General features: G+C 53.1%; 2 protein-coding genes across 5 annotated transcripts; one reads left to right on the top strand and one right to left on the bottom strand.

Moving 5' to 3' along the window:
* The first annotated feature begins 2,780 nt into the window (after positions 1-2,780).
* On the top strand, positions 2,781-6,359 carry SCRN2 (secernin 2). 4 transcript variants are annotated; one of them, XM_012451889.3, is made up of 8 exons: positions 2,781-2,855; positions 3,230-3,403; positions 3,705-3,886; positions 4,434-4,633; positions 5,063-5,278; positions 5,372-5,537; positions 5,620-5,800; positions 6,046-6,359. In XM_012451889.3, exons 1-8 carry the CDS (start codon positions 2,811-2,813, stop codon positions 6,202-6,204), a joined length of 1,323 nt encoding a protein of 440 aa, XP_012307312.1. In that variant the 5' UTR covers positions 2,781-2,810; the 3' UTR covers positions 6,205-6,359. The 4 variants fall into 4 exon arrangements, with proteins under 4 accessions (XP_012307312.1, XP_012307308.2, XP_012307310.2 ...); XM_012451885.2 differs by having other exon boundaries at positions 5,620-6,359; XM_012451887.3 differs by having other exon boundaries at positions 2,797-2,815; positions 5,620-6,359.
* LRRC46 (leucine rich repeat containing 46) lies at positions 6,332-13,462 on the bottom strand. The gene is made up of 8 exons (XM_012451891.2): positions 13,123-13,462; positions 12,917-13,022; positions 9,659-9,767; positions 8,653-8,699; positions 8,277-8,386; positions 7,950-8,019; positions 7,569-7,711; positions 6,332-7,292 (listed from the first exon to the last, which is right to left on the bottom strand). Exons 1-8 carry the CDS (start codon positions 13,130-13,132, stop codon positions 6,922-6,924), a joined length of 966 nt encoding a protein of 321 aa, XP_012307314.2. The 5' UTR covers positions 13,133-13,462; the 3' UTR covers positions 6,332-6,921.
* Between the last annotated feature and the right edge of the window lie 115 nt (positions 13,463-13,577).

Genomic DNA, 13,577 nt, shown 5'->3' with positions numbered 1-13,577 from the left:
CAGGGGGCAGGGTGGGTTACTGTTCTTTCACCATGTCATTCTACTTTTTGCCAAAATTATTGTTTTCCCCAGTGGGATTTCTAGATCCACCACTCTAACCCTAACCCAATTTTTCGAACCCAAATCTGGTACTCAGGCTGGCCCATCCCATAACTTAATTTGGGAGATTCTGGATCACATGTTTATGGCCACCTTATGGGAGCATCAGAATGAATGATTTAGGGGTCATAGAGGAAATCAGACTGGTTTGGGGGCCAGTTGTTTGTTTCCATCTGCTGCTGGATTTAGAAGCCTGGGAGAAGGGACGGGTATGTTTTCCTGAGACCTCATGCCAGCCCCACTCCTCCGGGTGCCTCTTTTGTCTTCCTGGTTCCAGGGGAGTTAGACCCCAGGAACTTGGTGAGTCCCATCCTCCTTTACCCCCTTCGCTGCCCCCAGGGACAGGAGGGCAGCTGTGGGGCCGGCTGGGCTTGTCTGGGCAGGGCTGGGGCCGCCCCTCCTCCCCATGCAGCTCCTCCCGCTGACCTGCATTCTTAGCAGGGGCCTTTGGTGGGGCTCTGACACTTGCTTGCTTGCTGGAAATGCTGCCTGGCTAGCTTGCCCTCCTCCTCCCCCCAGAGCCCAAGGCCACCTCTGACCCCCCCCTCAGTTGGGGTGCCTGCAGGAGGATTGAGGAGGGCCCAGGAAGGAGTTAGGGAAATCAGAACATCTGGGCTGGCTCTCTCGGTTCCTCTCCTGGGAAGTGGAAGTAGAATCTACTCCCATCCTCTAGGGTGGATGAATTAAATAAGAAATGAGAAAGTGACAGAGAAGACAGCCTGGGAACTGCCACCTGGGTGTGCGCTGTGGCCTCTCCCTGCCTCTCTTCCTGCCTCTTTCCACCCCACAGTGGGCAGCCCCGGAACTGCAGGAAGTGAGCCTGCTTTCCTCCAAGCTGCTTCGGGTGCCCAGGTTTGTCAGCACAGAGCCTTGATGTTTGCTTCTGGAATGACGTTAAATGGCAACCTCACAACCCCTCCTGGACATTGTATCAGACAGCCTTCACCATCCCACTAATCCTAGTGTGCCTGACTGCCAGCACCCTAGCAGAGTAGGCTTGAAAGAAAACCAAACTCCACTAAAACACTGTTAGAATTGATAAGCAAATACAGTAAAGTCACGGGATACAAGGTCAATGAACAAAAGTCGGTAGTGTTCCTATACACTAACAACGAACTGTACAAAAAGAAATCAACAGTCCCACTTACAATAGCCTTCAAAATAATAAAATATTCAGGAATAAATTTAACCAAGGTGAAAGATCTGTACTCTGAAAATGATAAGACATTGAAGAAGGAAACTGAAGAAGACACAAAGACATGGAAAGATATTTCGTGCTGAAGGATTGGAAGAATTAATATTGCTAAAATGTGCATACTACTCAAAGCCATCTGGATTCAGTGCAACTCCTGGAAGTAGATAACCTTGCAGCATCTCCCCTCCCTCCATTCCTGGAGGGCTCCACAGAGCAAAAGGGTGTAAGATGCATTTGCCTTAATGACAGTTATGGAGAGATGGTTTGCAGAGAAAAATGAAATGAAAATCAAAACATTTGGGATCAGAGTATAACTCCACATGACCGTGTGTCACCTTTGGCCAAGACTTCTTTGAGGTTTCAGTTTCACTACAGGTAAAGGCACCAAAGCTTTGAACCAGAAAGTTTTAAATTTCCTTTCAAAGCTATTTTTTCCATGGGTTTGAGCACCCTGGCCAGATAGATGGGTTTTGTGCACATATTCCCTTATTTATTTATTTTAAGAGACAGGGTCTTGCTCTGTCACCGAGGCTGGAAGGCAGTGGCGTGATCTCAGGTCACTGCAGCCTCGACCTCTCTGGCTCAAGCAATCCTTCAACTCAGGCTCCTGAATAGCTGGGACTACAGGAACCCACTATCATGCCCAGCTTATTTATTTACTTATTTATTTGTTTTGAGACGGAGTCTCGCTTTTTAGCCCAGGCTGGAATGCAGTTGGCACCATCTCCGCTCGCTATAACCTCTGCCTTACGGTTTCAAGTGATTCTCCTGCCTCAGCCTCCTGAGTAGCTGGGATTACAGGTGCCTGCCACCACACCCGGCTAATTTTTGTATTTTTAGTAGAGACGGGATTTCACCATGTTGGCCAGGCTAGTCTCGAACTCCTGACCTCGTGATCCGCCCGCCTTGGCCTCCCAAAGTGTTGGGATTGCAGGTGCGAACAACCGCGCCCAGCCCACGCCCAGCTAATTTTAAAATATTTTCTCTAGAGGCGAGGTCTCGATATGTTACCCAGGCTGGTCTTGAACACCTGGGTACCAGCGATCCACCCACCATGGCCTCCCAGAGTGCTGGGGTTACAGGGGCGAGCCACCGCACCCAGCCTCCACCACTCTTGCATTCTGTGTCTTACTCCCTTCTGTGCCTCCAGCCTGGGATTGCGCCTCTGAGATTCAAACCAGTACTCAAGCATCTGAGGTTCTTCCTTAATCTCCAGATGCCTCAAAAGTCCCCTCTCTCTGACAAAGTCTCCCTTTTCACGCAGGCTCCTTTTCACTCCCAGCTCCAGCTGCCCGCAGAGACTCTGTGGGGTGAGCAGCCTTTATCAGGCCTGAAATGGGCGCCCAGGTATGGCAGGGAGCCCGGTGGCCGCTCCGCTCCGGGAAGTGGTGCAGGCGCGCACCCTGGTGGAAAACGGCGGAGCTGCAGGCTTGGTTCTGGCTCCGACCCCGAGGCCGAAGGCCTTCCAGGTCACCTGGGAGACTCCGCCCAATGGGACGGCCCTGGCCGGAAGAGGATGAGGTGCGCCCGGGACCAAGCTGGGGTCTTGGAGGGAAAGAGGGTGAGGGCAATACAGTATTGGGAGTGAGAAAAGTGTTGGACGGAAGAGGGTCGGGTGTCTGGACATGCGCAGGGCCGCGGGACTCTCGGTGGGGTAGCGAGGGAGACGGTCCTACCACTGCTCCGAAGGGCCGGGACTCCCAGTGGGGGCGGGCCCTTTGGAGCGCCCGCCTGCTGACTCCCAAGCCTGGAGCCCGGGGAGAGCGGTCACCTCCGTTCCTGCACACCCGTGCTTGGTGTGTGCGCCGAGCGTCCGGGAGCCACGGCGGTGTCTTCCCTGCGCGTCGTTTGCACGTGTAGCGGGAGGAGGCTCCCCCGGGCTGAGCCGTGGCCAGGGTTATGAAGAGGCCCGCACTCAGCCTCACCTCTCCCCAGATGGCATCGTCGAGCCCTGACGCCCCATGTTCCTGCGACTGCTTTGTCTCGGTGCCCCCGGCCTCAGCCATCCCGGCTGTAATCTTTGCCAAGAACTCGGACCGACCCAGGGACGAGGTGCAGGAGGTGGTGTTTGTCCCCGCAGGCACTCACACTCCTGGGAGCCGGCTCCAGGTGGGTTAGGCCTTATGGGGTGCTGGAAGGTGTGGCAGATCTCGGCATTCTTCTAAGACCTTCTTCCCTGATCCCCACGCCTGGGAGGCTGCCAGAAGTAGTGGGAAGAGCATGAGCTTCAGGTCTGCTAACCTGGACCTGAGCCCATGATGTAGCCTCAGTCTACCTCAGTTTCCTCTTCTATAAAATGGGAATAAGACCTTCCCTGAAGGAATGTATAAGGTGATTGGCAGAGTGCCAGCACGCTTCAGGTGCCGCCCATCTCTGAGTGGACGCTTCCTTTTTCCTCTCTCACCTCCAGTGTACCTACATTGAGGTGGAACAGGTGTCGAAGACGCACGCTGTGATTCTGAGCCGCCCTTCTTGGCTGTGGGGGGCTGAGATGGGCGCCAACGAGCATGGTGTCTGCATTGGCAACGAGGCCGTGTGGACGAAGGAGCCACTTAGGGAGGGGGAAGCCCTGCTGGGCATGGACCTCCTCAGGTGCAGACCCTGCCCTTCCTCATCTCCCTGACACACCAGAAATCTGGGGGCTGAGTTTTGACCTGGGCCCATCCTCCCCTCCCCCCAGCCTGGTTCACAGGGGCCTTCTCCTCTCTGCAGACTTTGCCCTGGTGCCCTCGTGAGGGAAGCTGCAGCAGCAGCCATCTTTGGGCATCTCCTGGCCCAGAAATAGAGCAGTGGTTTATTTATTTGTTTTCAGTTGAAATCTCATGTACAGTCCCAATTTATAAAACCAGTAATAGTGGAGCAGCTCTGGGTGGAGAGAGGTCGGGGGTTCAGCACAGTTCTCTCTCTCAAACTGTGTTTCAGGCCTTTTCATGTAACCCTCAGAGCATAGCACATGGAACCACAGAGTATTGAAAGCCACTGGCATAATTGTGTTTGATACGATCAGTGCCAGCAGATTTGCTGTGTGACTTGACCCTACCACCAAACCTCTCTGTGCCTCTTCTGTCCCCTGGAGCTTCTGCCACCAGCCATTGATCCCTCTGTCACCCTTCTGTCCCTTGGCCCTCTCTCTTGCCAGGCTGGCTTTGGAACGGAGCACCTCTGCCCAGGAGGCCTTGCATGTGATCACAGGCTTACTGGAGCGCTATGGGCAGGGCGGCAGCTGTCTGGAGGACCCTGCACCGTTCTGCTACCATAACACCTTCCTGCTGGCTGACCGCACTGAGGCGTGGGTGCTGGAGACAGCTGGGAGGCTCTGGGCTGCACAGAGGATCCAGGGTGAGACGTTCCCTTTCTGCCAGCCTTGGGAAGCGGGAGAGATGGTAGCAGCAGGGAGGGGCTTGATCCAGTTATAAGCCTGTCGGGACATCCAGGGAGATGGGAGATGAGCCCACCTGGGAACTCTGCTCCCCTTCACTTGGAAGTCTTTCTCGTGCTGCAGCCTGCTGCTTCCTCCGGGAAGCCTTCCTGCACTTCCTGGATGGTCAGGTTTCCTGCTTATACGCAAGCAGTTACTTCTGCCTCGCATTCAACACAGTCGCCAGCTTATGTTTCTCTCTGATTGTTTTGTTTGCCTCCCCCACCACACTGTAGGCTCCACGAGGGTAGGTCGTTCTCTTCTCCACCATGTTCTCAGCACCTCACCCAGTGCCTGGCTTAGAATAGATGCTCAGTGGTAAATGAACTGCTCTGCTATCTCCTCCACAGAGGGGGCTCGAAACATCTCCAACCAGCTAAGCATTGGCACAGATATCTCGGCCCAACACCCGGAGCTTCACACCCATGCCCAGGCCCAGGGCTGGTGGGATGGGCAGGGTACCTTTGACTTTGCTCAGGTCTTCTCCCTGACCCAGCAGCCTGTGCGCATGGAGGCTGCCAAGGCCCGCTTCCTGGCAGGGCGGGAGCTGCTGCGGCAACAGCAAGGTCAGTGAGTGGTAGAGGGGCTGAGAGCTAGGAGGGCCACAGCAGTGCCAGCCACTCTCGCCTCCCATAGCTTCCCCCTCTACTCCTTGGCAGGGGGCATCACGGCAGAGGTGATGATGGGCATCCTCAGGGACAAGGAGAGTGGCATCTGTATGGACTCGGGTGGCTTTCGCACCACCGCCAGCATGGTGTCCGTCCTGCCCCAGGATCCCACGCAGCCCTGTGTGCACTTTCTCACGGCCACGCCAGACCCATCCAGGTGGGAAGAATGAGAGTGGGGAAGGTCAATAAGAAAAGAGGATCTGATATATCTCCGTCCTTTCACCTCCGTGCCCCTCTAGGTCCGTGTTCAAACCTTTTATCTTCGGGGTGGGGGTGGCCCAGGCCCCCCAGGTGCTGTCCCCCACTTTTGGAGCACAAGACCCTGTTCGGACCCTGCCCCGATTCCAGACTCAGGTAGATCGCCGGCACACCCTCTACCGCGGACACCAGGCAGCCCTGGGGCTGATGGAGAGTGATCAGGTATCCCCCAGGGAATGGGGCTACCCTGAGGGGATGATAGACTCTGGAAAAATGAGGGAACCTGGGCGTGGAGGAGATTCCAGAGCTGGGGAGAGGAGCTCCTCCCTTCAAAGCCGGCAGCTACCCAGGGGAATGTTAGGGAGGTCTCTCCTTTCTCCTGCCTGTGTGAGGTGGTACTCTGTCCCCCCTTTACCTGGCGGGAAGCCTGTCCTGGACAGACTCATCTCAACTTTCCCTTGGGGCAGGATCGGGGGCAGCAGCTCCGGCAGAAACAGCAGGATCTGGAGCAGGAAGGCCTCAAGGCCATACGGGAGCTGCTGGCCAGCGAGTGGGCCCCACCCTTCCAGGAACTGGGCAGCCTCTTCCAGGCCTTCGTGAAGAGAGAGAGCCAGGCTTACGTGTAAGCTTCATAGCTTCTGCTGGCCTGGGGTGGGCCTGGACCCCTGCAGCCAACTGCCCTGAGCTGGCGGTGCTGGAGTTGGAGCAATCCCTTCACACCCCTTGGCCATGTTCTGAGCAGCCAACTTGGCCTTTGCCTTAATAAATGTGCTTTATTTTCTCTTCAGTGAACTTTATCCCAGGTCCAGTGGGGGTGGGAGAGCCAGCTGAGGCCCAAAGGCAGCCCTGGGCAGGCTGCTGGGCCTGTGGTTGTGTCCTCATTCTTATGAATGGTTGAGTGATGGGGACTAGGCAGGAGGACAGGGAGGGGACAGGAGCTGGCTGCTGCTGGGAGGATTAGCACCACAGCTCCTTGGTCCTGGGCTCGGACCGGGGAAGGGCCCCCCCTAGGGGTGGCAGTGAGGCAGCATCCTCCATGAGGCGGTACCCACTTCTTGCCCATGCAGGAGCCAGGAAGCCATGGGGGGCCTGAGTCATGCCTGCCCTGTGGGTAGCTCCCATAAGATTCCAGACTCGCTTTTTAGAAGCAGGTGGCTCACTGGGCTCTGTGTTTTGTTTCCTGGTGCTTTCACTGGTTGCTTCCCCCGAGATACCCCCAAGCGACACGAAAAGCATATTCAGGGCCTAGAGACACTTTACTGGGAATGGGCTCCTGTCACAGGTGAGGGGTCTGAGAAGGGAGGCAGGCCCCACTCCACTCGTAGAGAAAGGTTGACAGAGTATCATTTCTTGCTTCTCTTGGGCGTAGTTTTGGTTGTGCTGGGGGCCCCAGCCACAGAGGCCTTGGGGGCTATGGCTGCTCGTGCCCCCTTCCTTCCCCAGAGAGAGTTTTGCTGGCCCCTGGGAACCATAGTGCATGGTTTCTTGGTGGAAGAGGAGGCCTGGGGTGAGGAGACGGCCTCAGGGAGTGTCTCCTTCCCTTCCCCAGGAGTGACAGAAGGGCTGCTGTCCGCAGCCATGGGCACCCCAGGCAGCAGGGGCAGGTCAGTGAGGGCGGGCTGCATCTCCATCCTCAGCAGGTGCTCCGTCAGGGCTGCCTGCTGCCGGCACTCCCTGTGCCTGCTCAGCTCCTGCTCCAGCTCCTTAAGGAAGCCTGTGCAGGGCCGGGAGATGGCGGGTGCAAGGTGGGTGGAGCCCTGGGCTCAGCAGGAGGGTCCCTGGGCTCAGGGAGGTCTCTGGCTGGCTCCCTGCCATCCCTTGTGGGAAGGAGCCTGAGCCTGGGACCCATGACTGACACCTGGCTCTGGCCCAGATGTTGCTCTGAACTTGGGGCTCCCCTCCCCAGACATCACTGCCCTTAGCTTCCCTCATGTCCCACAGGGCAGAGGTGGGCTCTGGGGAGGCTAAAAGCCTTGGGAAGCAGGGTTACCTTGCTCTGAGCAGAATGGGCCACTCAGCTCTGGGAACTCATCATCGTTTGAGGCTTCATCCTCCTCATCTGAGATCCAGCGCTCCAACACAGGCTGTCCGTCCAGGTCCAGGAGAAGTGGCAGGGCTTCTGTCACCAGCTCACTGCAGAGCAGACAGAGCAGACAGAGCAGAGGTTACCCAGGAGGGCACTCTGGCGTGGAAGATGCAAAGACACACACCGTAGCACCCACACTTGGAGGGGTAGTGGCTCATGAGCTAGGTAGGAGGTGGGGGAGAAGGTGCCACAGACAGTGACCCCAGGTTCGCAGGCTGTGAGGGGCCTGGGTTGTTAGCAGGTGGAGCTCAGCCATGACCTTTCTTCCCACCCTCCACTCCTCACCGGTAGCCATCCTGGTTGGTGCAGCTGTTTCCGGACAGGTTGAGGATAAGAAGGCTCTGGGGGAACTCATCTGTACACAGCAAAGAGAGAGGGAATGGGGTTCTCACTTGATCTTAGCCAAAAGCCCAAGAAGCGATGGGAATGGGCTTCTCATACCCACTTTCTATTCCAAAGCCACTACCTCCCTACGCTGCCCCCTGAGCCCCCCAAGGATGAAGTATGGACCTGCAGGGCTGTGGCTAATACAAGCACAGGGAAATGGGCACAGAGGGGAGGGCAGGCCCCACATGGGATGTGTTTGGTGAGCCAGGGCAAGTGGGTTCCTACCCATCTTCAATGTTTCTATCAGGTTCTCAGAAAGGTCCAGGAACTGGAGGCATGGGAGGTCGAGGAGGTTTTCCACCTTCCTGATTTGGTTTCCTGCCAGAGACAGGAAGCTGTAGGGGAAGGAAGGGGTAGAGAGGCAGAGCTGAATCATGGAACAGCTGGAGGAGAAGAGAAGGGCACCTCACACTGGGGCCCCCAGGCTAGGCAGCTGATGACCAGTGGGGACACATGGCCTTCTAGGGTGAGGGAGTACAGCTAGGCTTGCTGGCCCTTGGCTGACAAGGACCCAGGCTTGGAGAAATCTGAACCAGTTCTTTGGGGTGTGGCTGGGCTCCCCCGATCCCTCTTCCCCTGCCTGAACCCTGGCATCACATACCGCAAGGAGGGGACGCAAGCCACGTTCTCAATTTGCTGGATCTTATTCTGCAAGAAGAAACCGAGGTGGGGAAACCAAGCTGAGATCAGATGAGTGGGGGGCCCTTTACAGGGACAAAGCCCTAAGACCACGTCTACTGCAGCTGGAGATCTAGCACTTTGGGAATGCTCATCCCACTCCTTGAACAGGTTGCCACTACCTTAAGAAAGATGATTTTCTTTCTCCAGGTGGATGGTTAAAGGGGTAAACCTGGGGTATCTTTTTTTTTTTTTTTGAGAGATGGGGTTTCACCATGTTGGCCAGCCTGAACTCAGGTGTGGTCCACCCAACTCAGCCTCCCAAAATGCTGGGATTATAGGCGTGAGCCACCACACCCAGCCTAAACCTGGGGTTTCTAAGCCTGATTAAGTATACTCTTCTGATTCCACAACCAAAGAGTGACCTGGGAATCAGAAAAGGAAACCAAGAAGCCACCAGGGAAATGATAAGGGCCTTGGTGGTGGCTTTGAGAACAATGAGCGTACCTATGTTAACTTGATGGGTAAAATTCCTATGGGGAAAGTTGAAGGGAGCTGGGAATATTCAACCAGGGGAAGGCTGAAGATCAGCCAACCAACAGCAACACCAAACAGCCTTCAAGTAGGATCTGAAGGATGTAGAGGAATCTTCATAGTTTCCTCTTCCTTTTCTCAAAGCAGGAAATGGGCTGGAGCTATTTAACATGAAAGATTTAAAGTAGATGCCAAGAAGAACTTCTAGACCAAGAGAAGTGTCTAAAGAACAGTGATTCAAGAGCATGTTCAGGATCTATTTTGGGGGAATTAGTCTTTCAATTCAGGAGAATTCTTCATTCACCTGGGAATGGTTTAAATGAAGGTCTGCCTTCCTGAACACCAGGGAATGGGCAAGATGACCTGATTGGCTCCTTTCAGATGAGACAGATTAGGCCCACAGGGGTCAAGGGGAGGGGAAGGGTGGGGATTGGATGGGGGGGGGAAGAAGTTACCCCTTGCAGATAGAGGCTGTGAAGATTCTGGAGGCCCTCTAAGTTCCTGATAGTAGTAATCCCCTCCCGGTCCAGGCGGACAGTCTGCAGTTCAGCAAGAGTGTGAAACCTGGGAGAAGAGTCAGTAAGGGTGGTGTTACAGTGCCACTCATGTGGTCTCTTAGCAGGGAGAATGGTAGAGAGGGAGGAGGGAAGGGGTTTCAAGGAGGGGTAGTTGGCGGAGTGATTCTGATCAGATGTGAGATACATCTTCCTGACATCTTGAGGTGGTGTCTAGATCATGAAACTGGCTTGACTTTTTTTTTTTTTCAAAGAAGTTGGATGTGAAGCATTTGCATTTAGCTGGTGTAAACAATAGTAATTTCTAATTGGAAATCAAAGTGTACATATGGAGGACCCAGAAAGTGAATACTGAATTGAAAGATAAGTGGAATGAAGCAAATCGCATGTAGGAGTGAAATATACAAAAGCAATTTATATCAGAATATTGCCCTTCACCCTTGTTATTTTTTTTTTTTTGGAAGAGAGAAAGAAAGAAAGAAAAAGAATGAAGGAGAGGAAGAAAAAGGAAGAGAAAGAGGGAGAGAGAACGGCAGTATTGCTTTATTGCCCAGGCTAGAATGCAGTTTAGAAATGGGTATTGAAAACCTCTTTTATGCCAATAATTGTGCTTAACAATGGAAACAGGAAGGAATAAGGGAAGAAAATAACAAACAAGCAGCCAACCAATATTTCACTTAAACCTATGAAATGCTATGCAATTACTGAGGAGTGATTTACTTCCAATTATGTAGTCACTTTTGGAATAGGTGTGATGTGGTACAGATAAGAATGTATGTTTTGTGTATTTGATCTATAAATGTTTATTAAGTTTACTTGTTCCGGGTCTGAGTTCAAGTCCTGGATATCCTTGTTAATTTTCTGTCTCGTTGATCTGTCTAATATTGACGATGTGATGTTACAGTCTCCCACTATTATTGTGTGGGAGGCTAAGTCTCTTTATAAGTCATTAAGAACTTGTCTTATGTATCTGGGTGCTCCTGTATTGGGACTTGCAGACCTGGATCTCTATCGTTAGCACTGGGGAGGGTGTGAGAGAAGACTAAAGGCCCACTGGGAAGTTGAGGATGGCAGCTTATAGTTCCTGGAGAGATTTGGAGGCAAGAGAAGCCTTCCTCTGGCCAGCTTGGATGGTGGAGGCAGGGTTGGGACAGAGATGAGACACTCTGTAGAAAGATCCTTCCTCACCTTCATTTTCAGTGGTTCATGGAGGAAAAAGCACTTGTTCCATCCACCCGTTCATTCATTCCACAACCTTTGCTGAGTGCCTACTAGAGACAAATGACACAGTCCCTGCCTACCACTGTTAGAGAAGCAGGAAAGGCTGGCTATGGTGGCTCACCCTGTAATCCCAGCACTTTGGGAGACCAAGGCAAGAGGATCACTTGAGCCCAGGAGGTTGAGGCTGCAGTATGCCGTGATTGTGCCACTGCACTTCAGCCTGGGTGACAGAGCAAGACCCTATGTCATTAAAAAAAAAAAAAAATGCTGGGCGTGGTGGCTCACGCCTGTAATCCCAGCACTTTGGGAGGCCAAGGCAGGCAGATTGCCTGAGGTCAGGAGTTTGAGACCAGCCTGGCTAACATGGTGAAACCCATCTCTACTAAAAATACAAAAAAAATTAGCCTGGCATGGTGGCACACACCTGTAGTCCCAGCTACATGGGAGGCTGAGGCAGGAGAATCACTTCAACCTGGGAGGCAGATGTTGCAGTGAGCCGAGATCCCGCCACTGCACTCCAGCCTGCGTGACAGGGTGAGACTCCATCTCAAAAAAAAAAAAGAAAGAAGAAGAAGCAGGCCAAACGTATATGACAAGTGGATAACAGAGGCAAGTACAGGGGACAAAGGGAGTACACAGCCTGTGCACTAAGTTCAGAGTAGAAGGAATCAGGGAATACTTCCTAGAGGAGGTGACAGATGAGTAAGCATTAGCCATGAACATAGGGGGATATGGGGAGAAGGCATTTCAAGTGGAACTCTAATATGCCCATGCAGATTCTAATTCAGTAGATCGGGGGAGGGGCTGAGATTCTCCACTTCTAACAAGCCCCACGGTGATGCCAGTGTTGCTGCCCTACCCCTGCACCCCCTCCACACATACTCTGAGTAGTAAGGTACTAAGGTGTGATAACACAGTGTGGGAAATTATACACTTGTGGAGAGTGGCCAGAAATAAGGCTGAAAAGCTAGCAGAAGTCAACTCATGCTTAGGCATTGGGATTTTATTTAGGAGGTTTCTATCAGTGAGTGCCTGATTAGATTTGTTATTTAAAAGGATCACTGGCTACCCAGAAGGCTGAAGTAGGAGGATTGTTTGAGGAGTCAAGACTGGTCTGGCAAACAGAGCAAGACCCTGTCTCTAAAAAAGTAATTAAAAATTCTTTATTTTTTGTTTGTTTGTTTTAGAAATAGGGTCTCACCCTGTTGCCCAGGCTGGCATGCAATGGCATGATCATAGCTTACTGCAGCCACAGATACCTGGGCTCAAGTGATCCTCCTGCCTCAGCCTCCCAAGTAGCTAGGACTACAGGTGTGCACCACCATGCTCAGCTAATTTACTTTTATTTTTAGAGATAGAATTCTCACTTTATTGTCCAGGCTGGTCTCAAACTCCTGGGCTCAAGCGATCCTCCTGCCTCAGTCTCCCAAAGTGCTGGGATTATGGGAGAGAGGTGAACACGACCTTATCTAAGGCAGTTAAGTGAGGATAGTGAAAAGAAAAATGGATTTTTTTTTTTTTTGAGACAAGGTCTCACTCTTTTGCTCAGGCTGGAGTGCAGTGGCGCAATTTCGGCTCACTGCAACCTCCGCCTCCCAGGTTCAGGCGATTCTCGTGCCTCAGCCTCCCAAATAGGTGAGATTACAGGCGCCCAACACCACGCCCAGCTAATTTTTGTATTTTTAGTAGAGATGAGGTTTTGTCATGTTGGCCAGGCTGGTCTCAAACTCCTGACCTCAAGTGATCCCCCACCTCGGCCTCCCAAAGTGCTGGGATTACAGGCGTGAGCCACCATGCCCGGACAGAAATGTAATTATTTTTAAGGAGGGAAAATCAACTGGACATTACCACTGATTGAATGTGTGGAGTAAGTAAGAAGAGAGACAAAGATCAGTTGACAAATAAGTACAACTCAGGGACCTGGTCATCCTGAGTGTTTCAGCCTTCTAGCACCCCTTTCCTCCCCCATGCACTCACATCTTCTCTGACAGTTCCTCATCCTCAGGGAAAGTCAAGTTCCGCTTAGTGATAAGGGCTTCAGTGATGCAGACGCCCCCTTCCTCTGGACCCTGGGCAGACTTAGCTGTGAAAAGATGAGTCCAACAGTCACATTTCCTCATTCTTGGAGGCCTTACCCCACTGTTTTCCAACTGCTCTACCCACTGTCTCACCTCCCTACTCACCCCCAGCCATGATCTAAAATAAAAGGCTGCTGGTCTGAGGCGGGAGAAGAACGAAAAGGAGCCTAGCAGCCTGGGCAGTCCCTAAGGATGGCCGAACCCAGGATGGCAGAAGGAGAGAGAAACCTTTCAAGAGACTTGGGAGACGAGGAAAAGGGGTCGATTCAGAGAAAAGTCCTGAGGTGAAGTCGAAAAGAACAGTAAATTGATGTGAAGGGTCTGGAGTTTGAGGGGTGTGGAGGGGCTTTGCTGGCAGCAAGTTGGGGTGTTGTGGGCAGGAATGGTTGAGAAAGGAGCAGTTTCCAGGAAGCCGGAGTCGTTGCTAGGAGACTGGACGCCGAGTGGGGCGGTAAACGCATGCTCAGTTGGCCGGGCTCAGCGCATGCGTGCTACAAACGTAGCCGGCGAGTAAGCCCACTGCTTCCGGCCCCAGGGTTCGCTACCCCACAATCCTTAGC

This window comes from Aotus nancymaae, unplaced genomic scaffold (assembly GCF_030222135.1).
Source record: "Aotus nancymaae isolate 86718 unplaced genomic scaffold, 86718_ANA_hifiasm-v0.15.2.pri h1tg000072l, whole genome shotgun sequence".
NCBI lineage: Eukaryota > Metazoa > Chordata > Mammalia > Primates > Aotidae > Aotus > Aotus nancymaae.
Note: the sequence above shows the minus strand (reverse complement) of the source record. Positions and strands in the feature narration are given on the sequence as shown.

Coding starts and splice junctions, on each gene's coding strand:
- SCRN2 (XM_012451885.2), top strand. CDS start 2,811: ATGAGGTGCGCCCGGGACCAAGCTGGGGTCTTGGAGGGAAAGAGG. Junction 3,404..3,704: donor CTCCTGGGAGCCGGCTCCAG/GTGGGTTAGGCC, acceptor TCTCACCTCCAG/TGTACCTACATTGAGGTGGA. Junction 5,538..5,619: donor GCCACGCCAGACCCATCCAG/GTGGGAAGAATG, acceptor GTGCCCCTCTAG/GTCCGTGTTCAAACCTTTTA.
- LRRC46 (XM_012451891.2), bottom strand. Junction 8,700..9,658: donor ACAGCCTCTATCTGCAAGGG/GTAACTTCTTCC, acceptor TTCTTCTTGCAG/AATAAGATCCAGCAAATTGA. Junction 7,712..7,949: donor ACCAACCAGGATGGCTACCG/GTGAGGAGTGGA, acceptor TCTGCTCTGCAG/TGAGCTGGTGACAGAAGCCC.